The sequence below is a fragment of the Canis lupus genome, chromosome 30 (genome assembly GCF_011100685.1).
Source record: "Canis lupus familiaris isolate Mischka breed German Shepherd chromosome 30, alternate assembly UU_Cfam_GSD_1.0, whole genome shotgun sequence".
NCBI lineage: Eukaryota > Metazoa > Chordata > Mammalia > Carnivora > Canidae > Canis > Canis lupus.
The window spans coordinates 29,112,729-29,140,077 of NC_049251.1; the positions used below are offsets into that span (position 1 = coordinate 29,112,729).

Genomic DNA, 27,349 nt, shown 5'->3' on the forward strand with positions numbered 1-27,349 from the left:
GCAGTGGTTATAATTATTATCAATAGTTACCTTGAACACAAACGCACTGTACAGATACCTAACTATGGAAGGCTATTTAAACTACATGCTTCCTAAGGAATGGCTAATGTCTACATGGGCATTTACTGAATAAAACATGTGAAATATAACATTAAACCTTCATTTTTGTTTTAGTTCAGGTGGTCCCTTAGCCTACAGACTAAGAGGATGAACAAATATTTTCTAGTTCTCCTTAGGGGCACACCCAGCCCTGCTGGCCTTGCTGGTAAAATGTGTAGCAGCTGCTGTCATCAATTTGTTCCAGAAATTCCCTAGCACACTGGGAACACTCTTCCTGCTACATAATGGTAGTGGAGGAGGAAAGTGACACAGAGAAAAGCAGCACTGCCAAGGCTGGGAGGGAACAAGGGAAGAGATTATGGAAAACCCCAAAACAAGGAAGAAGGATTCAGAAGGGGAAGACCACAAACGTAGGTAAACCAGAGCTCCCAAAGCCCAGGGAAGCATTTATCATAGACTGATGTAACTAGTCCCTGCTTTCTCATCTCTAGCCAACCTATCTTCCCGACTGTGCTTCTTAGAGACATCGAGTCAGCAACCCCTCCATTAACAACTGCATATTGAAACAAAGCCCTCTGCTGAACACTTTCAAGGATACCTTGAGTCCTTGCCAGGGTAGGCTGCCTCGAAGGAAATACATGAACATATGGCCTAGGGCTTCCAAATCATCCCGCCGGCTTTGCTCTAAAAGGGAAGACAGATCACACATTATGTTTGCAGTTATTAAAGCAGAAAGGGGTTCAAAACCGAGTAATCCCTTCAGAAAACCTTCTGCTCTGGAAAGGCTCTGCTTACTCATTCTTTGTGCAGCTAAACCAGGGATAGTATTTTAGATCAAAACCAAAAAACTTTATGTACTTCCTTTGCTGTCACTGGCAAGTAAAGAGGAAAAGAGCAAATCCTAAACTGAAACCAAATCCAAATCACTAAATGGTGAGTAACCACCCCTCAGTCATTGCTGTCACCTTCCTGAAAGTCAGGTAATTTAAAAGAAATTATATGAAGATATATTTTCACATATTTGGCTACAGTTACCCTTTGGGTTACCATCACAGAAAGTGAGAAGCAGATTAAATAGCTAAAACTTTTAAACAGTCCATTCTGGGATCCCTAGGTGGCTCAGCATTTTAGCACCTGCCTTTGGCCCAGGGTGTGATCCTGGAGTCCCAGGATCAAGTCCCACATCGGGCTCCCTGCGTGGAGCCTGCTTCTACCTCTGCCTGTGTCTCTGCCTCTCTCTCTCTTTCTGTGTGTCTCTCATGAATAAATAAAATCTTAAAAATAAAATAAAATAAAAATAAACAGTCCATTTTGGCTAGGCCTGCAGAGACACAAGCTGTAGAATGCCTAGCACACATGGCTAGTACTTTTAATTCATCGTAAAAATTAACAAATAAAATTTAGTTTGCCATAAACATCAATGTAGAATCTCAGCTTCAATCCATCTGTACCATGTTCCATAGCCACCCTAAGAAAAATTTAAAATTTATTATGGGAGGTGCCCTTTATGGGCACATAAAACAGGATCCCCACATTCTGGGGCCTTATCATGTAAAACCAGTTGTTAGATTTTTCTTTCTTTTCTTTTAACTGGAAAGACTAAGATGGCAAAGAACTGAAGAATATTTAATAAAAAATGTCATTTCATCTCATAAAACATCCACTACCATTATTGGCAGAATGAATGTAAGTAGTACATGCCCCTCTATTCCTTATTTGCCACTTATGGCTCATCTCAGACATCTTATGTGTTTATGTCTCCAAATGAAGTTTAGGGTTTTATCAAGAGAAATTAGAGAGACAAGACTAAGGGGCTACTCTACACTCAATCACGCTTTCTTTGTGTAGGAAGGAAAAATCGAAGAGGCAGGGAGGCAGGGAAAGCTACTCAGCTCAAAATACAAAAGTACAATATGTTTAAGGACTGCCTCCAATTATGGGAAATGTGCATGAAAAAGAGTGAATAGAACTCTACAGGGCAGAGGAGGAAAGAAAAGGCAACTTTCTAAATTGCAGTTTGAACACGGTTTTTGGCAAGGTGGTCAAGTATTGGGAAAAGGGAGGCACCCTGACTAGAGACAAATAACAAAAATGAGTGGATGCACATCAATTGAAATGGTCTTAAAAAGAATGAAATAAAACAGCAAGACCAACAGAAGCTTTTGTCTACACGCTTGCCTGAGATTTGCAACAAATTTTATATATAATTGAAAACAAAAAGCCACTAGATGAAAAGAGTTTGTTAGCAGAACCTAAAGACACACGAATGAAAAAGAAAGTACAAGCAGGGTGAGTTGAGGCCTCCTACAAAGCAGGGCAGATAGAGAACCCACACCCTGCAGTTTCTCACACTGTATCACACCTACTCATTGCCTTTCCATTTTTATATCCACTTCCTGTAACAAGAGGCCCCCTTGATAATAAAAAATTCACTGGACAAATGGTTGCACTTTTGTCAGTTGAGCACTAGAGGGCAAAACTCTCCACATTTTCAATGCCGATCAGCATTTGAGAAAAAAGCCCAACTTCTCTCCATAGTAAAGCCCATTATAAAATGTGGTTTTTTTTTTTTAAATTAAAACCATCCACACCTAAACCCACTGGAATAACTAATAAAATAGTTTTCCAAATACTTAGCACTATGAAAAATAGCTGTGGAAATTATAATCATAGGAAGATCAATGGCTCCTGAGTCAGGTTATCTAGCTCCTGGCCGATTCTTTCCATTAATTGATCCATGTGAAATTAAGCATAGACAAGTCATGTACTTTGGGCTGCAATCCGCTCATCTGAAAATAAAGTGGTTGATTTAGATAATCTGAAAAGTAATTTTCCAGTTCTAAAATTCTAAAGTAATTAATCTATGATAATTTGAGCCATTAATAATCTATAATTTAAGCCTTCTACCCCTCAATAAAAAGAGGAGTAGAAGGCTTAAAATAAAGCATGAAGAGTCATGCTTTATTTCCTTTTTTTTTTTTTTAAGATTTTATTTATTTATTCATGAGAGACACACAGAGAGAAAGAGGCAGAGACACAGGCAGAGGGAGAAGCAGGCTCCATGCACCGGAAGCCCGACGTGGGATTCAATCCCAGGTCTCCAGGATCGTGCCCTGGGCCAAAGGCAGGCACCAAACCACTGCGCCACCCAGGGATCCCTTATTTCCATACTTTGAAAACTTCACATTCATGTAATTCAGTATTTCCACATGCCCTCATTTTTTTCATGAAGAAAGATTTTTTTATTTTGGTTTTTTTTTTGTTTTTTTTTTAGAAGAAAGGTTTTAATATGAGTGGGACCAGTAGCACCTAGAATTCTTCACACCATAAAAGCCTGGTTTCAGCCATTCAAAAAGATGCTTGGTTTACATGTGTCACATCCCTGATTCTAGGTCAAATATACTTTGCTGGAAGAAAGGGGCTAGGTGCCCCATTGTTCTCATCCTAACCTCAACTGTTAGAGAATACAAAATAGGCTATCCTTAATCAGCTAGAAGGTAGCTAATCTAATGCAGTCATGTCAGGTTTGGGAGGCTGCTTCCCTTATTCTCCCTCACAAAATTAACAGGCAATTCGCTCCAAGGCACTTGAAGATACACTTCTTTTTATTTTTAAAAGATTTTATTTATTTATGCATGAGAGACATATATAGAGAGAGGCAGGGATACAGGCAGAGGGAGAAGCAGGCTCCATGCAGGGAGCCGGATGTGGGACTCGATCCCCTGTCTCCAAGGATCCCACCCTGGGCTGAAGGTGGCACTAAACCACTGAGTCACCGGGGGCTGTCCACACTTCTCTTCTTCATTACAACATAGAGAATGCTACACATTTTAAAACCGGTATGATTGGAATTCCTATGGAAACCTCTCTGCTTTGAGACCCTGACCAGAGTTTAAAGGGCATGTGAAAACCATCAATATGTATTCTCTGTAATATGGAGAGGACAAAATACAGTGACAGGTTTAATGTGACCTGGAAAACTCTGGAACTCAGGAAGTTCAAGCTTGGAGATAAACTCAAAAGTTCCAACAGCAATAGCTACGCCAAGAGATGAAAGAACCCAGTCTGATGACCATGTGTACTTGAAACATATTTTATCAAATAAATATATGGCGACCATTTTGAGTCTTTGCTACTATTATGCACTATGCTAAACCCTTTACATGCATTATCAGAATCCTATAGTATAAGGTACTATTATCATACTCATTTCATAGATGAGATAACTGAGGCTAAGAGAAGAAGGTTACTGGACCAAAATCACATAGCTTTAAGTGCAGGAGCCACGATTTGCATCCCTTCTTTATAACCATTACCTTGTACCTTGTACAAATATAACACAGATACCCATCCCTTGTCTCTTCTAGCCTTTCCTGACAAGAATTATAAAATCAGAACATGAATTGCTGTACCTAGGGAGCAGGCATTAGAACAACTTCTACAGTCTGTCAGTTAAACCAAAAAATCATGTCTTTACTATTTACGACAGTCTGTCTCTTAGTAAAAAGGAAGGAAAAGGGAATACTGAACACTATGCAAGAGATCTGTGTTACATATACTACCCATTCAACCCACAAAACACATCCTTATGAAATACTACTTTCATTTTACAGATAAGTTTCAGGAAGATTAAGCAACTTCTCCAAAATGACACAGATAGTAAGTGGCAGAGGACTTTCTGGTCTAATCTTAAAATATTACATTTAGTTAAGTGAGGATTTCCATATGGTTACCAAAAAAATCCTGACAGCCTTCATGATTTCAATTCAAGTTATAACACTTTGTAATATAATTTTCACTCTTTACTAACATTAGAATCCTCATCTGAATACCTAGGCAGTTTACTCAATAAGGCAACCTTGCAGCCATTTAAAACACTTATTAGTGTACAAAAATTCATTAATATCTTAACACCCAATATAATTAGCTATGTCTAGGAGTATGGAACTTGAAAATATTATTCTGCTTACATGTCTACTTTACTCTCAAGAGTGGTGATTTTCAAACATTTTAAAAAATCACTGTGGAACCTTTTCTACTATAGAATCTTCCAAGGAAGGCCAATATATAAAATAGATAAAAAGGGAAGTTTTTCTGGAGAAGCTAGTGAGGGGCCGAGGGTCTTGTCTATTTGGCCTTCCTTAGGCTTCTCGTTATTTATTTATTTATTTTTTTGGCTTCTCTTTAAATATTCTCCTCTGGACTAGTTCCTCTAACAAGTAAGGCCTCCTGCCTTGATTAGAGCTTTTAGCAAGGATTTGTATAAATTGTCTATCTTGAAAAAAAGGCAAGACTCATATATTTGCAGTGAATAAGACATAGGCTTTTCCTCAAAGCCAGTATTCCTGGAATTATGCACAGTGACCAGAAGCAGAGTCCATGTTTTAGGGACACACTTCCCCAATACAGATACCAACCAGCACAATGTCCTTTCAGAACTGTCATATATGGAGTCATTCATCTGTAAACACCAAATTTATCACTAGACTTACTAAAATGCTATCATCTTAATACAAGAATTCAAGTACCCACAATACTGAGAAACTAAGTTGTCAACAGGATACTTAGGAAAGTCACTAATTTACCACTTTAGTTTCTCAAGTATAAAAAGCACTTGCCTTGTGAAGCAATAAGAATCACAAGTCATAATGCACAATGAGGACAAAAGTAGCATTGGAATAAAAGGTTATCTTAGGGACCCGCCCTTTTCATGAAGCAGAAAATAAACACACCTTTGCCAAGATGTGTGTTGATAGACATATATCTTGCAGTTCCAGTTAAACTTTTGTGCTCCCTATAAGGTATGTGTTTTTTGGTTTCAGGGTCAATGTATTCCTTGGCCAGTCCAAAATCTATGATGTGTATAACATGCTCTTTCTTATTGCCTTGTCGGCCAATCAGGAAGTTCTCTGGCTTCACATCTCGGTAAATGAGATTCTTTGAATGCACATATTCCATTCGAGAAAGCTAAAAGAGAAAAAACATCAATGAAAATACTCTAAAGAAGTTTATTGAAAAAAAAAAACCATCAAAATGTGTTTTTTTTTTATCAGCCCAAGGTTTTAACACTGAAATAAAAATATAACTAATTTCTTCTTCACCACTCAGTCACTTCATGCTTATAAACCAGTAAATATTCTCTGATACAAAGATATACATAATATCCAGATAAATGAAAACGGGACAGCACTGTTCAGCTAAAATATATAGTTTTACCTCATAATGTTACAATTTATAAATGATGCATGGAATTAGGTGTTTTTAGGGTACTTTAGAAAATACGCGTTTGAGAGGCAATAGTATGTCCAGCCAGGACTAGTGTTATTGGCCTCTGGAGACAGGTGCCACTGCCACATGCACCTCCTGCCCACACCTTCCTATCCTCAGTCAGACAGGACTCCCCAGCCTAGTTCTCTCTCTTGCAAAAATATGGGAAGTGAGGTCCAGAGAAGTTAGTACTGGACCGATTTCATAAAGCTAATTAGCAGCAGAGGTAGAAGTGTAGTTTTTATGTGAAAATAAACCGAGCCCCAAATGATAATCATAAAATTGTTTCAGGGGCATCCGGGTGGCCAACTGATAAGTGGCCAACTCTTGATTTCTGCTCAGGTCATGATCTCAGGGTCCTGGGATTCAGCCCCACGTTGGGCTCTGTGCAGTGGGGAGTCTGCTCAGAGATTCTCTATCTCCCTCTCCTGTCCCTCCTCCTGCTCACATGCACATGTGCGCTCTAAAATAAATAAATCTTTTAAAAAGTTATTTCACATTTCATTAGGTTTTATTTCCATCTATGATACTTTTCTACTTAGCACAGAAAGGGAAGCTCAGGCATCTGAATTTGGGACTCAAAAGTCAAGGTCAAGGTCAACTTTCTAACATTTCCTAATCTTTTACTGTAAAGTGCGTGAGACCATCATCATTTCAGACCAATAAAGATACATTTGCATCTTCCTCTAAGGGACTGACAAAATACTCAAAGGAACTGCCTTAACTGCTCTTGAACTGGCACTGGTGTGTAATCTGGTTGGAGTAAGAGAGCTGTCTCTTCAGCTCTACCAGTCTCTGTGAGAAACGGAGGCCAGAGAACTAACACAGGCTCTTGGTCACACAGCTTGGGAATCTGATTGTTAGAGCAGTGGGTTACATCACCAACCCTTTCTTGGATGCAAGGGTGAGGGGAGAGTACAGTACCTTACAGCCATGTGCTTAAAACCTATAAATAAAACATCAAGGAAATTACTTGCATTTGTACAATTTCACCTAATCATCCTCTTTCTTCTCAATCTAAATTATATGCTTCCACTTCAGTTAAGGGCAGGGTGTTGCTCCAAGGTGCAAATTCTTAAAATAGAGCACACAAAAGATACACCGTGACTTCTCTAGGTTAACCCTTTTTGCCTGGCCTCCTTTGTAGAATGTCATCAATCCTCTGAGCGTGCATTCACCAGGTGTCACTACAGCTGAGAAAGCACTAAAAGGGGCACAAGGATGTAGCTGGGGAACCCATCTGTCTTTCTGCAGAATAGCAATGCCCACTTACCAATTGCATGTCATCCTTGTGCAGGGGCCATGCTAGTAGTCTCTGTACCATTTCAATTTTAGTATATGTGCTGCTGAAGTAAGCACCCCACTTACCAATTGGATGGCTATCATCAACACCGTCTTCAAAGTAAAAGTTCGGTCACAGAGGTCAAACAAATCCTCCAGGCTCGGGCCGAGGAGCTCCAGCACCATGGCATTGTATTTCCCACATGGTCCAAAGTAATACACCTGTGGCAGACCTTCACCTGCAAGCAGGGAAGAGATGGGGTACAGAGTGGGGGACACAAAACCCAAAATATGAGGTCGCTCCATCAGCACTGAGTAGACAGAAAGTGCAATTTGTGAGATGTCCATTTTCTTTCAAAGTCCTCCTGGAGAACCAGAACTGAGCACAGCAGCTTCAAAGGGAACTAATAATGGGCAGGAAAGGCGAGCCGCTGCACAATGGCCTCAAATAAGCAGCTATTTTATACCAGAGTGACAAAGGTATTTCCACTGCTGTATAAGACAGAGAATGGTTCCTGATCCATTACTGGATCAGAGCATAAACTATTCTCCCCCAAGGAGGCCTGAAAGTACACAGTTATAAAAGGTTCAAAAGACAGCTCACTGTGTTCAAAGGCCAGCCCAACCGGCCCTGTGGCATTAGCTGTGGTTTCCTCTGTGCTCCCTATGCTTACTGCCAACGGCACACGTAGCTGTTTGCAGCTGGCACCCCAAGGAGAACTTGGACTGAGGGTTGAGGTCACAGAGGGTGCAGCCTGACCCTCTTCTCACAGGCAGTCTCTGTACTTTCCTGTTTTCTATCAGCTGGGGCAAAGTCAACACACAGGGTTTGGTTACTGGTAAGTAATTCTGAAAGGAAGGGGTGTGTGTGGTGGGGGAGACAAGGCTGGGCTTTCCCCAAATTTGAAATTCATAGCTCTGAGGTGCCAAAATCTAGACTTTCTCACCTAAGTGGCAACTTGCGAATGAATTTCCTTTTTAAAGTGTATTGTAAATATGAAGCATTCAGCAAATATGTGTTAAATGGCACCATGTGAACAGTAGATACGAACAAGACTACAGAACATTTTAAAAATCTGTTCTCGAGCAGAAGCACTTCCATCTTACACATTTATGTATACCATGGTGTGCAGTTGCTTCTGCCTACAAGTTTTTTAGACAACATTCTCTCCATCTCTCTCTTCTCTTAATATGTACAGCAGGATATAAGCAGAGGTGATTCTCTCTGCTATAATCTGAAGGCTTGGGTCTCTGCCTCTCCCTCCCCAAATTCCTATGTTGAAAACCTAATGCCCAATGTGATGGTTTTAAGAGGTGAGGCCTAGGGGTGACTGAGTGGCTTAGTGGTTGATTGTCTGCCTTTTGCTCAGGTTGGGATCCCAGGGTCCTGGAATGGAGTCCCGCAGCAGGCTCCCCGCGGGGAGCCTATGTCTCTGCCTCTCTCATGAATAAATACATAAAATCTTAAAAAAAAAAAAAAAAGAGGTAGGCCTTTGGGGAGAAATTAGATCATGAAGGTTCTAAGAACCCTCGGGACTAAGATTTGTGCCCTTATAAAAGAAACCCTAGAGTGCTCCCTAGCCCCTTCCACCATGTGAGGACACAGCAAAAAGGCAGAAGAGGGTCTCTGCCAGAACCTGACTGTGATCAACACCTGATCTTGGACTGTGAGAAAGACATTTCTGACTTTATAGAGCCACCCAGTCTATGATATTTTGTTACAGCAGCCCAAAGAGACTTAGACAATATCTGAGACTTAAACCTCTAGCCCAGCATCCCCATCCTTATCCCCAGGAGAAATCTGGTCTATGTGGAGTTGGTGCAATGTCGTTGCTATGCCATGTATTTCATGCCTCTCTCTTGTGCTGCTGGCATCTCTTGTTCCATCTAGGTCTGAAGCAACTTCAGTGTTTTGATATGTTCATCCCTAGCTCGTACCATCGAATGTAGTGTACTCTGCTCCTGCCAGCTCCATAAATATCCACTGAATTGTCCTTGTGGTTGTTTCGATTCTCCCTATCTCTAAAAGGAAACAAGATTCAATTTGAAGTGTCTTTTTCTCCCCTGTTGTTCTGAATTCATTTTTCAGTTTGTTTAAAGTACACAAAACCTAACACCTGTTCCCAATGTGTCCTGCTGAAAAACCAAAGCAGAACACCATCGTAGAGAGTCACTACTTTTATTAATCAGACATTTGGGAGATGCTAGTTTGGGGACCTTTCAAATTTATATCCTATATAATAGTTTTTGATGTCACTAAAATTTGATTTTCCTAAATATTACATTCTTCAAAACAACTTTGTGGCAGATCTGTTAGTTGCCTGCCCAGTGTCCATTCTCTCCTCCCCTCCTTACTTAGTAAGAAAACTTCTAATCACTGGAATAGCAACCTTCCCAGTTATAACTTTCCAGCCTCCCTTGATAACAGGAATGACCAGTGAGGTAGAAGCAAAAATTGCTGGATAAGTGGTTCTAGAAAAGCTCTTTCATGGTAGCTGACGCAATTTGGAGGTATGCTCTCCTCTGATGATGGCTCAAGCTCCAGCAGCCATTTAGAACCACCAGACACTTTGAGGATATCAGACAGTGCCAAGAATGAATGGAACAAAAAAGAAAAAAGTGAGTCCCTGTTGACGGTGAAGTAATCAGTAGTGTTGGACTTCCCTTCCCACTAGACTTTTTAATCTAAAAAAAAAAAAAAAAATCAATTTCTACCTTGACTGAACTGTTATTTGGATCTTTTTTCATAGCCAAATCTAATCCTAATTAATAAACATATTATTCTTTTAATTGGTTAAATTGCTAATCTGGGCCCAATATCCTCCTTCTGAAGTACAAGCTAGAAGTCAGGTCTGCTTAGAAATATAATACTGACATAACTTCCTAGACTTGCTGACAATACTTAAGGATCAGTTTAAATGAGACAAATGATCATTTGTTCTTGACAATCTTTGTCTTGTTTCTGACAAATCTAGGCATCTCTTGTCAGAAATTTCCATGTTTACTAAGAAGTCACAAAAGCATTCGGGGTAATGTCTATAATTTCTAACTATGAGTTCTATCACTCATAACTCCACCCTAGTACCTTCAAAGATGTGAGGTGTTCCTGCTGGTTGCATTTTTGCTCCTTGTATTAAATACCCTGACACTTCACAATACTCTGACAGGCTTCAGATGCTCAGGACAACGTCTAGATTCCTGAGTAGCTTGCAGCTTTTCTCAAAGATGGACTAGGTTTAAGATACTATTGTAGGAAGGGCTCAAGTCAGTCTTTGATCTAGTATTTGGTTCTGCTACCAACCCTGAAAATTCTTTCATGTCTCTCTGCTTTTCATGTATAAAAAGGAGGGGTTTAGACTGGTTACATTTTTTTTTTTTTTAAGATTTTATTTATTTATTCATGAGAGACACACACAGAGAGAGAGAGGCAGAGACACAGGCAGAGGGAGAAGCAGGCTCCATGCAGGGAGCCCGATGTCGGACTCGTTCCTGGGTCTCCAGGATCATGCGCTAGGCTGTAGGCGGCGCTAAACCACTGAGCCACCAGGGCTGCCCTGGTTTCCTTTTAAAACCAAATTCCTGACAATAGCTAGGATTTCCTTCTAGCTACCTTCTAGGTTCCTCTTTCTAAAGCCACAGAATCCATATGAATGAAGTATGCCTCCATCTTATACAGAATACGTGTGGGTCAAATTAGAATGTAAGCTGGTAGTGGTAGTCAACTGGAAATGTCTCTCTTGAAAATACCTTTAAAACTTTAAAAAACAGATGCAGTGACTTCACTTCAAAACTACTAACCCCGAACTTATGGTAGTGGATGTAAGCATGATTCCACAAGTCATTTTGAAGTGTGACCTTAGCTGGAAAACTCTGTATCTAGAAGGTAGAAATAAAGGGCACTGCAATGTTTTATGACCAATACATATATTATGAGGACTCAGAAAACTGATCAGTCTCTTTCAAAAGTTCTTTCACATCAGAATATCCAGACTTAATATATTTTAACAGGAATCATTTTAAGGCTATTTAAAAGACTTGTCTGTTTAGTTTCTTAGGTTTTGACAGAAAACCTGCCAAATATAAAAGTCTCTTTGGGAGATGGAGCCATAATTTATTAGAATTATCTGTACAGGAAGATGCCCACGCAAGTTCCATTCTGTGCCTAGTTTTTCACATGACTTCCCATAAGTGGCCAGTACTGGTGATGAAAGACATGGACATAAGCCCACTAAGAAAGTCTATCTCTTTGGTCAGAGATTAGCACATGCTAATGACTTATCCTGGGCTGCATTTAAATGAGAAATCCTGTATGTGCTATTTCACTTTTCTTCTGCAGAGCCATCTTGAATTCACTGCTCAAGATATCTTTAATCAATCAACATTATGCTGTGAACTCCTTTAATAAGACTGGGGGGGGGGTGGCTAGAGCCCTAAATGCAACACAGCTATAAATGTGGTAAACAAGATACTTCCTGGAAGTAAATATGAAGTACTGAGAATGAAGTGAGAGAGGTGGGCAAGGCAGACATCCAATGAAGTCTTTGATCCATGAAATCTCAGAAACTAAGGTAGTTTAATAATCTCTCATCTGCTTTGAAATAAATCATAAATAAGATCTCCTTCCTAGGGATCCCTGGGTGGCGCAGAGGTTTGGCGCCTGCCTTTGGCCCAGGGCGCGATCCTGGAGACCCGGGATCGAATCCCACGTCGGGCTCCCGGTGCATGGAGCCTGCTTCTCCCTCTGCCTGTGTCTCTGCCTCTCTCTCTCTCTCTCTCTGTGTGACTATCATAAATAAATAAAGAAAAAAAATATTAAAAAAGAAAATAAAATAAAATAAATAAAAAAACAAAAATAAAAAAATAAACCAAAACTGCAAGGTTAGGTATACCCTGCACATGCTATCTTGTACATTTTTGCAGGGTACTTTGAAACACCTTTCCCATCCATCAATAACAAATTCTTATAAATCCTGCTGGACATGCGGCTCACACACGTATCAAGTCGCACAGAACAGGAAGTGAGATGCACAACATGACATCTAATTTTCAGTCTGTCATAAATTTAACTTGGGTTAAACACACCAAACCAAGGATAATGGCTTCTTTATCATCTAAAGTGTTAGCTAAAAAGATTCCATAAAGCATTATGAACAGTAACTACTCTAAGTAGAGATATTTTTAAATGCACATCAGGCTGAGAACTGAAATAGAACCACCTCGAAGCTTTTGGCAATTTGATCACATTATTGCTTAATAATTAGCCTTTCACTCTTTTTGAAAAACTAAATTACCTAGCTGTGAAGCAAGTTCAACTAAGTCCCATACCTATATTAATATCTGGATGTAAAAAATAACACCTATATTAATATTTCCATAAAAAATAAGTATACGTAGATGATGACTGCATCTGAAATCAGGGCTGGAGAAAACCTTTAAGAACATAATGACCTTGGGATCCTTGGGTGGCGCAGCGGGTTGGCGCCTGCCTTTGGCCCAGGGTGCGATCCTGGAGACCCGGGATCGAATCCCACGTCGGGCTCCCGGTGCATGGAGCCTGCTTCTCTCTCTGCCTGTGTCTCTGCCCCTCTCTCTCTCTCTGTGACTATCATGAATAAATAAATAAAATCTTTAAAAAAAAAAAAAAAAGAACATAATGACCTTGGCAGTTCCCTTTTGTTTACACAGTTTGATTTTTTAATTTTTCCAGAAAATAGGACAGTTTTTCTCCAAAACTTAACTGTCTCATGGTAGCTGTCTTCTAGTACAACTACTGAATGTTCTTTAGTGTCAGTCAGTGATCAGGAAATTACTGTTTACATGGTGAATTATCATCAGGATTAATGATGATATTAAACAAGTCCATTTAACAAGAAAGCAGATGGAATAGGGAAATAAACAGGATGGTATTCCATAAGAAGTAAAAGGTGAAAATAAAAACAGCCTTTAAAACTCAGAAAATAACTCTATAAATGCCTCTTTACAGTATGAATCAGTTCATATATGAATCTATTCAAAATGCTGGCTTAATAAAAAAAAAAACAAAAAACGAAAACAGAAAATGAAAACAAAGCCCCAGCTAGACCTAGAATTAAGGAATCAGGATTGCTTTGTCCTGTAACAAAAAATGTTTTATAATCATCTTGTTCACAGGCCACTTGGGAATTTGAATATTGCTAAACATATGCTGCTAACATGAGCTCAAATTTGTATGGTTGGGAAAGAGAAGATGAAGAAAGGCAAGAGCAGATGAAAAATCTCACGTTCCTGAGCCCAAAAATTGTGCATTTATAGTTTCTGTATTACACACACACAATTACCAAGGCCTTGAGCCTCAAAGCATGTTCAAAGTTGTATTCATCCCAAGGAGCCAGGAAAGAAAACCTAAGGTGGGAGAACAGATTTTTTTCTGTAATAGCACCTAAGATAAAAACTGTTTAAAAATGTGTTGTGTATTGGGCTTGGGTGGGGGTGGGGTATCTTCTGTCTTTGCAAAAAGACTAACATAGCTCAGAACTGGTAAAAACCTTACAGGACAAAAACCCAGTCTCTGAAAAATTTGCACTTTCTTTAGTATTGCATTCACAGTTCCTATGATTAAGTTATAGATACAGAATATCTACTGAGTTTCAAATGCTAAAAAGAGATATCCAATTCTTAACACACATCTGAGCAACAACTACAAAGTCAAGAAAGTTCTAGCAAGCACTTAAAAGGAATGAAAGAAAAAAAATGAGGCCACTCAAAAAATAGTGAACCCCTTCTTGACAATCTTGTCCCACTCCCATTATACTTTCTTTGTCCATGTGTCTGTCCTCCCTTCTAACAGAAGACCGTCTGAACACTATGACTACTATGTGTTAATTATGCTTATATGCCAGTGCCTAGCACTGGTCCAAGCATATGGTAGATAAGGGCAGGATAAATACTAAGTAAATAAACAACAAAAAAAAATTCAATGAAATGTCACTTGAGTTTTCTATTTGGAATGTACAATGCCTACCTCAAGATGCTAAAATGCACATATACAGAGCAAAAACAACTTCATCAGATTTTAAATGTGCAGGATGTGCTAACAGAGTTGATACTTATGGGTAGTTCTTGTTTGTTTTTCATAGAAATGACCTTTTTTTTAAAAAAAAAAGCTCTACTGGACAAGCCACCACTATGAAGATTCCAAGTAACTCAGAATTACAGTATTTCTACATTGGTTTTCTTTTGTGTATATTCTTCCATGATGGTTGTATATGGTACCTGCAGTTTTACCTTGCTATTTCCACATGTGGGCGAACTATTTAGAACTCTTCGTTTTAGTTAACAGAACCAAAAGCTACACATAAACAAATGCTTCCCCTCTCTCAAAAAAGCACCTGCTCAGGACGCCTGGGTGGCTCAGTGGTCAGCGTCTTCGTTCGGCTCAGGGTGTGATCCTGGAGTCCCAGGATGGAGTCCCACATTGGGTTCCACAAAGGGAGCCTGCTTCTCCCTCTGCCTGTGTTTCTCTGATGCTCTCTCTGTATCTCTCACGTATAAATAAAATCTTTAAAAAAAGCACCTGTCCCACCCAAAGAGATTAAATGACCAACAAAATGAGTCATCTGAGCCATTTAATGGGCAAAGGCAGTCTGATGACATCTTCATAGCCCTTTCTTCTCCTACATCGTTCATTTTATAGACCAGTTCTTTACTTTGGTCCAGGCTAACTCGGAATTACATGGTCTTTTCCTTATGTAAGCAGCCCTTTTCTGTTACTTGTCATCCTGTGAAGAAAACAGGACAACTAATTCATTCCATTTTACATATGAGTTGGAGACCCAGACATGTGTGACCCTTCCTAGGTAACAGGGCACCCAAGTAACACCACCAGATCTCTGGACTCCAGATTCACTACTTTCTTCTTCCATTAAGTTGCCTACACCTCAGTCTCTGTTCTCCTTCCCATTCATTCATGTGGCTGCCAAAGTTATTTTCTACACTCCCTATCCTACCTCTTCCAAACCACATGCTTTTTTTGGTTAACATTTACTTTTTCTAGCAAATCTCTGTCACTCTTCTAGGATATAAATCCCTTGCCATATTACAAAAGCAGCTTAATTTGTCCTATCTTTTCCCTGGGTTCCCATTATTTTTATATCAGCTCCATGAATACCATCCTTTCAGCTTTCCTGTCATATATCCAGCTTCTATGGTTCTTGAGCTCTGTCAATTCCAGTCCCTGGTCCAGAAGAGGGGCAACCTGGGGCATTACTTTTTAAATTATGAAAGTGATATATACACATTCAAACAAATATAACAGCAAACCAAAAACAGTACAGGAATATATGAAGAAAAAGTATTCACATCCATAACAGATTAGATACATTGACATAATGAAGAATATTTTTCTGCAACTTCATTTTTAATTTAATATTATATAGTAGGCATTTTTTCTTGTCATCTCATGAATATATCTCATTCATTTTTTTAAAAGATTTTATTTATTTATTCATGAGAGACAGAGAGAGAGAGAGGCAGAGACACAGGTAGAGACAGAAGCAGGCACCATGCAGAAAGCCCGACGTGGGACTCGACCCCGGGTCTCCAGGATCACGCCCTGGGCTGAAGGTGGCACTAAACTACTGAGCCACCTGGGATGCTCTATCTCATTCATTTTAACAGACACAGAGTAACCCACCCTATGATCTATTACATTTAAGTTTTTGTTAGTACTGATGGACATTTAGGTTGCATCTATATGATCTGGTGTTAGAATTAGACATAGTGAACTATTGCTTTGGCTGGCCTGCATCCTTTCTTCCTCTGATAACACCACTTGACTCTTCCAGTGAGGAAGCACCATTTCCTCGATACTACTTCATATCGTTAAAGTGGGGTCAATTCATTTCCCACTTGCCATTCCAAGGATATGACTCAAGCCAGGTAAATCAAAATATTCTATCCCCTTGCCTTGGGGAACTGGGTCAAGGATGGGAGCTTGACTCATGCCAGTACAATAAGAGTCAACTCTAGGACTTTTGTGGAACAACAAAGAAAGAGGACAATTCCTCCCCACCTCTGCCCTCCCCTCATTGCTAAACTGGAAGGAGCTTAGCCTGGAGCTACCAGAGACTAACTACTACATGAAAACAGGGAGACTGCCTATGAAAATGAAACACAGAGAAAGCAGAGCTGAGAGAAACAGAGACAGATAAATATGTTTCATAACCTGAGGATTGAGGACAGTGTTGGTCCTGGATCTGGCCTGCCTGAGGTGAGAATATTGCTGGACTTATCAGTTCCAAGTTCTTCCCATCTCCTTGACACATCCCTACCCTCACCCCCAAGTGAGCCTGAACTCTATCATCTGAAAACGAAACGAATCTAGACAAATATGCAAATAATATAGCAAAAATCCTTGTGCCTACATTTTGGGACACAAATAAAAATGTATCTCTCTCTCTTTTTTAAAGATTTTATTTATTCATTCATGAGAGAGAGACAGAGAGGCAGAGACACAGGCAGAGGGAGAAGCAGGCTCCATGCAGGGAGCCCAACATGGGACTCGATCCCGGGTCTCCAGGATCCCACCCTGGGCTGAAGACGGCGCCAAACCGCTGAGCCACCAGGGCTGCCCAATACAAATGTATCTTGAGGGTAAAGTTCCTTAAGAAAAAATGTTGAGTCAAGAGGCATGCATATTTAATATATGCATATATTTATATATTTCACTATATATCACCAAATTGCCAAAGGTCTAAATCCTCGCCTGTCCCTGGTGTATCACTAGTTCTGGGCCTATTTTATTTTTTTATTTATTTAAAAAATATTTTATTTATTTATTCATGAGAGACACACAGAGAGAGAGAGAGAGAGAGAGAGAGAGGGAGGCAGAGGCAGAGGCAGAGGGAGAAGCAGGCTCCATGCAGAGAGCCCAATGTAGGACTCCATCCCAGGATCCTGGATCACACCCTGAGCCAAAGGCAGACGCCTAACCGCTGAGCCACCCAGGCATCCCCTGAGCCTATTTTAAATACAAGTCATATTGCTTATCTAGGCCCACGGAGTATTTAAAAATGCTTTCAGAACCTGCCTTGATGGGAGGTTATGAAGAGTTTTTATACAGGTTCTCCCATTTAATCCGAACAAGTACATATAGGTATTACTATTCTCATTATATAGGTAAGGTAATTGATCTGAAGTGACTTGCTCAGGTCATATAATGAGTAGTACAGTCAAGACCTCCAAGTTTCAGGCTCTCTTATTATATCACATGTACGTATCTGTGCTCAAGTTCACACATATCTAGGGTGGCAGTTAAGTTCTACTGGGATGCATTACTTTGATAGGAGATTAGCTGATTTTGTAGAGATTCAGTAAAACATGGCCTGTATATGAATCTAATGGACAACCATGAGATACTAATGATATTGATACGTTATAAACACAAGCTATAAAGAAAGAGTAATATTTCCCTTACGAAAGCACAGGTAAGATTGCGAAAGTGCAAAAGTGCTCTTTTCCTAATACAATTACCAAGGAGTCAATCTTCAAATGAAGCCTATTAATAAATTAAACATACATATCATTTAGGAATTCAGAAGGCAACTTGGCAAATGCTTAGAATAACACAGAAAGTATAAAAAAAAAAGCAGATTAGCATTTGTTTTCATTAACTTTGGGCCCATTTAACAAATTGTTCTCAGAAGTTCTCTGATTAAAACAACAAAACAAAACCCACTAAGGCATACAGTCTAATCACAGCAAAGAAACAGAGTGTCCCCTATTACTGAACTCTGTTAATATTGTAAAGTCCCTTCCTTAAACATCAAAATAGCCCTGGGAGAATAAAGAACCAAGTGCTACCCTCATTTTTCTGCACGGAAATGCAGAGGTTAAGTGGCTTGCCACAGAACCACCAGTCAATGTAACAGATGCTACAACCTGCCATTCTTTTCTCATTTGAGCCTTCACCCAAATCTCTCTCCAGTCAGAGCAGATGTGACCTGATGGTACATTCAAGATGACCTTATAATTCTGGTCACTGAGGAAGCATGAAGACTTACAAGGAAGCAAAGTGAACTCATTTATCTTACTGATTTTCAGCAAGTCTGAGGAATAAGTGCTACAATGTTCCTGCTTCCAGTTTCAAATTCAATTAAGTTCAAAGAGTCTGGTGCTGAGTCTGCCCATTCATCCAACATCACAAGTGAGAACAGAGTGCTACAGGGACAGTAGAGAGGGGCATCTAACCTTGACCGAAGGGGATGGGACAGGCTTCACAGAGTAAGGGCCATGGGGTAGACTTGAAGGGTGGTTAAGAGCTGATCAGGCTGGAGGGGACAGAATGAATCCTGCTGGCTGAGAGAGCAACAAGCATATAGGAGCTAAAGGCACTGAACTGAAAGCATAGAGGCCAAAGGTCTCTGAAATTAGAAAAACTAAGAGTATTTTGCTCTCTCCTGGAGTTCCTTTTAATTCTGAACAACCAGTTGGTTTAACAAATGTCTCTAAAAATTATGGCCGAGGTCATTAATGAAGTTGAAGAGGCAGCGATAGTGGAGTAAATAAAAAGATCACAGGAATAAAGAGAAAAAAATAAAGATTTCATCTGAGTATTATACACCCATATTGTCACATTTTAAGATTTTATTTATTTATTTGAGAGAGAGAGACAGAGAGTCAAGCAGGGAGGAGAGGGAGAAGCAGGCTCCTGATACGGGGCTTGACCCCAGGATTGTGACCTGAGCCAAAGGCAGACACTTAATTCACTGAGCCATCCCCCCCAGGTGCCCTGCCTTAGTATATCTTTAATAATAGTTTCACAGTAAGTATTTTAAGTATACACTAGGTACATACCACTGCATTATAGCAGCACGCACAGAAATACAATGCAAGCCATGAATGAGAACCATGAGTTTGATTTTAAATTTCTCTAGAAGCCAGATCTTAAAATTAAAGGAAATGGGTGGAATCAAGTTTAATATTATATTTAACTCATATCCAAAATATCAACATTTCAACATATAATCAATTTAAAAATTACTGAGATATTTTACATCCTTTCAGAGGGGGAGGAGGACAAATCTTTGAAATTCAGTGTGTATTTATACTTCCAGCATATTCAGATTAGCTTTTGGTTCTAATTCAGATTTTCCATAGGCACATGGCTCAGGTCTCTAAGGAGTTTTGAAAGATATAAAGAGCCTGGCTTATGCATAGAAATGGTACAGGAAAGAGGTTCTAAACTCAGCAATCTGCATGACCCCTAACAAGGAGCCTTCTCTACTTCTCCAGCCTACAACTCTCTCCTTCCTCTCAACTCTCCAGAACTGCTGTTTCTGATCATTGGGTAGTCTCTCTTTTAGGAAATAGTTAAGGGCAGTGCCTACTCTTGTTCACCACTGTATCCCCAGGGCTTAACTTCAAACAGTACTTAACCCAAGTGGGATGCTCAACGAATACCTCTTTAATAAATGCATGAACAGACACATAGCTGCCTCTAGGCCTTAGCTTATTTTGCACTTGGAAGGCTTTCCTAACTCTTCTATTTGAACATGTCCAAGTAAATCATATCTTTTTTTTTTTTTTTTTTGGCAAGTTCAGTCCCTAGCTATCACCCTCTGTATAAAGCCTTCCTGGTCTCCCATTATTAGTAATCATTTCTCCCTTCAGAACTTCCTTATCATTTTATATGTACCTTTTAATAAACTAATATTCCACTGTTTTTGTTTGCATTATAGTTATTCACATACACTAGTGAGCTCCTTGAGAGTAGTACAATACCTCATAATAAACATACTGGAAACTCAGTAAACATTACATTTTCTTTTTCTCTAGTCTTCTGAAGGGCAGAAACTTTATGATTCATAACCCTGTGGCCCTCAATTACTCAGCATAGTGCTATGGATACAGCTGATATTCAACTTTCATCTCCTTGCATTATGGCTAAAGTAATTATTAGCACAAGATCGCTATCAGCTGGGAAGGAATGATAAATTAAAGCAATATGAAGGATAAAGAAAGAGGAAAATGTAGGGTGCCTGGGTGGGGCAGTTGGTTGGGGATCTGGCTCTTGGTTTTGGCTGGGGTCGTGATCTCGGAATCATGGGATCAAGCCCTATGACCAGCTCTGTGCTCAGTGGGGAGTCTGCTTGGGACTTCTGTCCCTCTCCGCCAACTCTCTCAACTAAATGAACTAAAAAAAAAAAAAAAAAAGGAAAATATAGGGAAAAGTTAAAATTGTGTCAGACTATTGAAAGCACAAAAGTACAGAGGTGTACAGAGCTGACAAATTATTCTTTTAAGTGGGAGGAATATAAATTACTTGCTTACGAGTTGTTCAGAGAAGATGACAATATAATTAGTCATAAATGTTAAAAACTTTTTTTGGATGGTTTTTGTCTTAAGCATGCTTATAGGTAAGTATTATTGTACAAATACTAAAGGGCTCAATCAGCAATTGGATTACTATTTTGAAAGGAGGTACAAGGACTCATCTGTCTTTATGTGGTCTGTTATTTGAACTTAAAGAAAATATTCTCTCAACAATGACACTGACAGACATTGGAAAGGAGTTTGTTCAGTTTTAATTTGCAGAAGAGTAGATAACATGCTTCCATCTTCTTATAACTGAAAGGAATAATTCACTTCAGTGACTCATCTCTTTCATTACATAGTACTCCACAGCTTTGAGGATGCTATGAAATGTTACTTTCCTTCTCAATAATTACTTTTGACAAACTGAATTAGGTAGGTGGGGAGAGGGTCTGAGCTTTACTCTAGCCCTTAGTTTTGGCTGAAACTTCTCCTGCCTTTGCCCTTCTTAAAAAAGCATTCTCTACGGGCAATCACTAAGTCATTCTTAATGACTGAAGAGTGGCCATGAGGACACCAAAGGAAGAGATACATGCAGGTACACATTAAAAAGGTGTGGATAAAGATAGACACGTAAAGTATGAACTAGATGAAAGGAGAAAACAGCATCAGAAACTTCAAGTTCTGGGTCGATTTATAAGCAAGCTCCCACAGACAGACTTCGGTGATGGACTTTTCCCCAGTGTTTACCCGTATTAGCACTATATTAGTCTAATCACAATTCTCCAGCCCTTTCCACTTACATATAAATTACTTGGGTCTATTATTGGAACCCTGCCTTCTATTTTCCATTAAGTTCCTTAAAAGTAAAAAATTCTGTTCAGATTGAGCAAGTATCTTTAGCAGTTCTGCACTTTGCAAAACAATTCACCAAAAGGTGTTTGTACTCTGTGTTACTGTGAGGCCAGTTTCTATAATAAACTCATAACACTCTGCTTGCAATTAAAGAAATTATTGGCACAACAAGTCTTCACCAGTAAAATGTTTAAAATAGAAGTTCTCTGCCCCAGGAGGGAGAAGGACGAATTTTATGTATGTAATTAAAGGTAATTACTCAATATGCTTCATGGGACTTAAAGCTATTTGAGAGTTTTACGGGGCAAAGAAGGGCCACGTGGGGTTTGACCCTAGCAGATAAGCAAGTCTCTTACAGCATTATATATAAACTTTTCTGCTTATATTTCACTATACCACAGAGCACACTGCTAGCCATAATATGAGAAATGTTGTACTCTAAACCATGAAAGATACACACAAAGGACACATCACAATACAATTTATCCTACCCCAAAATGTACCAAATGCTGGGCTTCAGAAATATCAGTTCCCTTTGTCTGCTTGGCTAACTATTGAGGCTATTTAATAAAAGCTTAGGTCACAATCCTTGGAAGAATGAACAGAAATTCACAAAACTATCAGCAGTAAATTAGCTCCATTAAAGACTAGCAATTATTAGTGCTAAGTATGTGATTTACACCCTTCCAAGTCCAGTATATGAAACAATCCTTTCTATATTTTTTTCATAAAATTAAGCATTAGCCACAGATTGGACTTATGCTGTAACATCAATGAAAGGATTTAAATGTCCTTTTAAGGGACACCTGGGTTGTTTAGCGGCTGAGTGTCTGCCTTTGGCTCAAGTCGTGATCCCAGAGTTCTGGGATCGAGTCCCACATCGGGTTCCCTGTGAAGAGCCTGCTTCTCCCTTTGCCTATGTCTCTGCCTCTTTCTCTGTCTCTCATGAATAAATAAATAAAATCTTAAAAAAAAATAAAAATTAAAAAAAGTCCTTTAAAATGTTTTCTAGACAATGAAGGTAGATGTGGTAACATACACCCATGCACATACACATTTTAAAAGGAAAAGATAATGACCACACCACACGTGTCCTTGTCTAAAGTTCATTCTGATGGAGATGGAGATGCTTTTCATATACTAATCTCAGGTTCCTGCTGCTGAGTCATCAACTTAAGGACACTTTTATATTTAGGTTTTGCTGCTCCCTTAGAGGAACAATAATGACATGGGGGTTGCTCCTTCTGCAAAGCATATGCAGAGGTTCAGATATTTTCACACATTCCTCTCTCTGTGGAATGGTGGAGTCTACATGATCCTGTACCCCTGAATAAGGTACCTAAGGCCAGGACTGGAAAGCTATTGAAAAGCTGAGTTAGTTGGTCCCTTACTCAGGAACCCGCAATCCGGACCCAGGGACGCAGTCAATCTCTGCTGGGGTTTAAATCAACAGGGGCTGTGTGAAGGCCTTTTCCTACCAAACATAAAGAGGAACAGAGAAGGCTGGTAATGTGGAGAAAATGAAAAGGGCTAACAGACACGGAGGCAAGAGATTTTATGGCCCTAAGCAGGAAAGTCAAAGTGTCAAAGTCTGGAAGAGTTGGACAGAAAACCAGAGACAAAGAGTAGTTGTCTTGGTTTCTAGAGACTTTCAAGTACTTTGTACCAATCCCTAGTGAGACCTGTATAATATCTCCTTTCTTGATTCCAAGAAGTGTCCCTGTGATCTTCCAGTAAATCTTCATTTTGGATCTAAGCTAACTGGAATAGATTCTGTTAAAATGGTAATCAAAATAGTGTTGACCAACGCATACACATAACTGCTCATCTTCCTCCTCTTTAACCATCATTTCCTTAATACTCAGTATGTAAAGACACTACACTAGATGCATTAGGGAGTGAATAAATAAAAGACATAGACTCTGCCCTTAGGGAACTCACAGGTAGAAAACAGAGAAGAAGACAGCTAGCATATTTACTAGGTCAATCCTTTCATAAAAATTAGTAAAATGAAGAAAGAGTGGAATGTGGAATGGCATAAGAACAAGATTTACTCAAATCTAACGATACATATTTGGCCAAAGTTTAAATTAAAAACTACCATTAAATATTTTGCAGATGTACCACTGTATATACTATATATATATCCATACTTCGCAATACAAACTCACTGATTATGATCATATACAAAACTCCAGTGGGACTATACATTCTATGGGCAAATTAAGGGATTTTTCAAGGCTAACCCTGATAGTGTATGATTTTTCACCTGTGTGCTAACTTTAGCTCCTAACCTCACATGTGACTCCTCTGTTTTTAACAGTTGGTTTCCTTAGACAAACTGCCACCGGGGTGCCTGGGTGGCTCAGCGGTTGAATGTCTGCCTTTGGCTCAGGGTGTGATCCCAGTCCGGGGACTTAGGGACTGAGTCCCACATTGGGCTCCCTGTCTATGTCTCTGCCTCTCTCTGTATCTCTCAGGAATAAATAAATAAAATCTTTAAAAAAAGAGGAACTGTCACCCTTGAAATCCCAAGATTTTGAATAAGATACTAGTTAAATGTGATCTGTGACATTTCGTGGTCATCCAGTTATTTGACTGATTATTAGACTCTCCTAGGAGCCAAGTGAACTGAAAATATGGTGTTCTAAGAGGTAACTAAGGATTTTGAACAAAATTTACAGCCTCAAATGAGGTACTAAGTCCCCGATGTAACAGTGCCTCCATACAGGAAATAAGTATACAGATGAGACTCCACCAGCTTATTTTCTAACATGTTTTATTATCTTCCTAGAACTGTTTCCAATATTGCAATATGCATTGCAATTATTTTTCTAAAATTTTTATTTATTTTATTTTTAAGTAATCTCTACACCCAATGTGCGGCTTGAACTCACAACCCTGAGGTCTCATGCTCTGCCGACAGAGCCCACCAGGCGCCCCATTATTATTTTTTTAACATGATGTTCAACTCGACAGTTAGTTCATTTCACCCCTTTAGTGTTTCATCTCTTAAATCTGTATTAAATAATAAAACTAGTAAGTGAAATAAGTTAGAGAAAGACAAATGCCACATGATTTCACTCATGTGGAATTTTTTTTTTTAAGATTTTATTTATTTATTCATGATAGACATACAGAGAGAGAGACAGAGAGGGGCAGAGGGAGAAGCAGGCTCCATGCAGGGAGCCTGATGTGGGACTCGATCCCAAGACTCCAGGATCATGCCTGGACCAAAGGCAGGCGCCAAACCGCTGAGCCACCCAGGGATCCCCTCATATGTGGAATTTAAGAAACAAAAGAACAAAGCAAAAATAGAGACAAACCAAGAAACAGAATCTTAAATCTAGATAGCAAACATAAGGTTACCAGAGGGGAGGTGAGTAGGGGGGATGAGTGAAATAGTTGATGGAGATTAAGAATACACTTATCTGGACGAGCACTGAGTAATGTATAGAATTGATAAGAGAGAGAGCACAGACATGCACATGTAGGAAGCGGCAAAGGGGGGATGGGAAGCAGGGGAAAGAATCTCAAGCAGACTCTGTGTTAAGTGCAGAGTCTGAGATAGGGCTCAATCTCACAACCCTGAGATCATGACCCAAGCCAAAATCAAGAGTCGGATGCCCAAATGACTGAGCCATGCAGGTACCATTCTTTAAATATCTTTTTAAACCTTCAGTGTTATTGGTTTTCTCCAGAACTTATAAAATAATTCAAGTGAAAAAATTGCTTTTCCTTTGGGCAAGCTGTGCACAGTTAATTGCAAATTTATCCTCTAGAGTTACTTTATTTTTTAGGTAGTAGAGTTAAGAGATCTAGGCTGTCTTTTCTGAACTATACCTGTTGAGAGTGGAGGCAAGCATAAAGTTGACAAGATATGACCACTGATTGAATGTAATTGTGTCCAAAGAATTCTCTAGCTGCTGATGGGCTGTTTATTCTGCAGACTTGCAATGCTCTAGCCACCATACTGAGGAGAACTACATATAATTCCTACCTTCCACGGGCATCAATTCAAAAACATTTATCATAGAGTTCTTGGATACTCTGTCGGTAGTAATGAATATAAATGTCTCTGACTGTATACCAGATACTTGTAGAAATAATTTGGGGAACTTCCTTCTAATAACTTCAATGACTCATATCTCTATTCTGCTTTTTTTAAAAGATTTTATTTATTTATTCATGAGAGAGAGAGAGAGAGAAGCAGGCTCCATGCAAGGAGCCTAACATGGGATTCAATCCTGGGTCTCCAGGATCAGGCCCTGGGCTGAAAGCGGCGCTAAACCGCTGAGCCACCGGGGCTGCCCTATTCTGCTTCTTTAATACAGGTAGTAATTACCAGCATAAGCAAATAAAGAAGAGGCTGAGTGTGGAAAGGACAGTACACATGAAAGAAAGAAGTTTCAACTTAAGTTGGTGATTGCACTGCCAAACACTGCTCAAAGAGATTTCATCATTTTAACAGACATTTTTGAGTCTCCTTTGGATCGAGGGATATGCAAGTGATGTTATAAATGAATAAAAAATATTTCTTGCCCTTAAAAAGGTCACAACCCAGCAGCATATTACACTGTGAAAAATCTACAGTGAGAAAGATATGGCTCCAAGTCTCATTACAGTGCCCCAAAGTGGTCTAGAGTTCTTTGAGGTAATTTCTATATTCTGCAAACTGAATGGAAGGATAAGAATGAGTAAGAAGTTTTGGTCACTACCACGCTAGAACTCGGATCAGTAAACTAAGCCCATAGGTTACATCTAACCTGGCCTGGATACTTTTGTATGATTAGAGAACTAAGTATGGTTTCCGCATTTTTATTTTTCTTTTATTTTTAAAGATTTTTATTTATTCATGAGAGACAGAGAGAGAGAGCGAGAGAGGCAGACACAGGCAGAGGGAGAAGCAGGCTCCACGCAGGGAGTCCGACGTGGGACTCGATCCCAGGTCTCCAGGATCACGCTCTGGGCCAAAGGCGGCACTAAACTGCTGAGCCACCCGGGCTGCCCTGGTTTCTGCATTTTTAAATATTTGAAACAATTACATAAAATTCTAATTTCAGGGACACCTGGGTGGTTCAGTGGTTGAGCATCTGCTTTTGGCTCAGTGAGTGATCCTGGAGTTGCAGGATCGAGTCCCACATCGGGCTCCCTGCATGGAGCCTGCTGCTCCCTCTGCCTATGTCTCTGACTCTGTGTGTGTCTCTCATGAATAAATAAATGAAATCTTTTTAAAAAAAAATTCTAATTTCAGAGGTGCCTGGGTGGCTCAGTGAGTTAAGAGTCTGCCTTTGACTAAGGTCGTGATCTCAGGGTCATGGGATGGAATCCCGTGTCAGACTCCCTGCTTAGCAGGGAGTCTGCTTCTCCCTCACCCTTGGCCTGCTGTTCCACCTGCTTGTGCTCTCTCTCAAATAAATAAATAAAATCTTTTTAAAAATTCTAATTTCAACATCCATAAATACAGCTTTATTGGAATACAGCTCATTCATTTACTTATTCTCTGTGGCTGCTTCTGTGCCACAAGAAAAGGAGGTGAATAGTTACAGGAGAGACTAACGGGCCACATAACTTCAAGTATTTACCTGTTTCTTTA

The 27,349-nt window shown here is 39.6% G+C and overlaps 1 protein-coding gene and 1 non-coding gene across 38 annotated transcripts in view; both read right to left on the reverse strand.

Annotated features, from left to right (window-relative positions):
* The window catches only part of CSNK1G1 (casein kinase 1 gamma 1), a 170,033-nt gene that overhangs the window by 38,947 nt on the left and 103,737 nt on the right, over positions 1–27,349 (reverse strand). For 26 of the 37 annotated variants that reach the window (XR_005381769.1, XR_005381770.1, XM_038580694.1 and 23 more), the window contains 4 exons: positions 9,547–9,630; positions 7,696–7,847; positions 5,793–6,027; positions 659–744 (listed from right to left, as the gene is read on the reverse strand). Coding sequence is in view for 35 of the 37 variants with exons in the window: in XM_038580664.1 (XP_038436592.1) it covers positions 659–744; positions 5,793–6,027; positions 7,696–7,847; positions 9,547–9,630 (557 nt within the window). In the remaining 2 variants the exon portion in view is untranslated. The remainder of the gene's footprint in view (positions 1–658; positions 745–5,792; positions 6,028–7,695; positions 7,848–9,546; positions 9,631–27,349) is intronic. The other 11 variants (XM_038580668.1, XM_038580679.1, XM_038580682.1 and 8 more) reach the window with 1 other exon arrangement.
* Positions 7,579–7,686, reverse strand: LOC119866971. Its single transcript, XR_005381921.1, has one exon. It is a non-coding gene; the product is annotated as a U6 spliceosomal RNA (small nuclear RNA).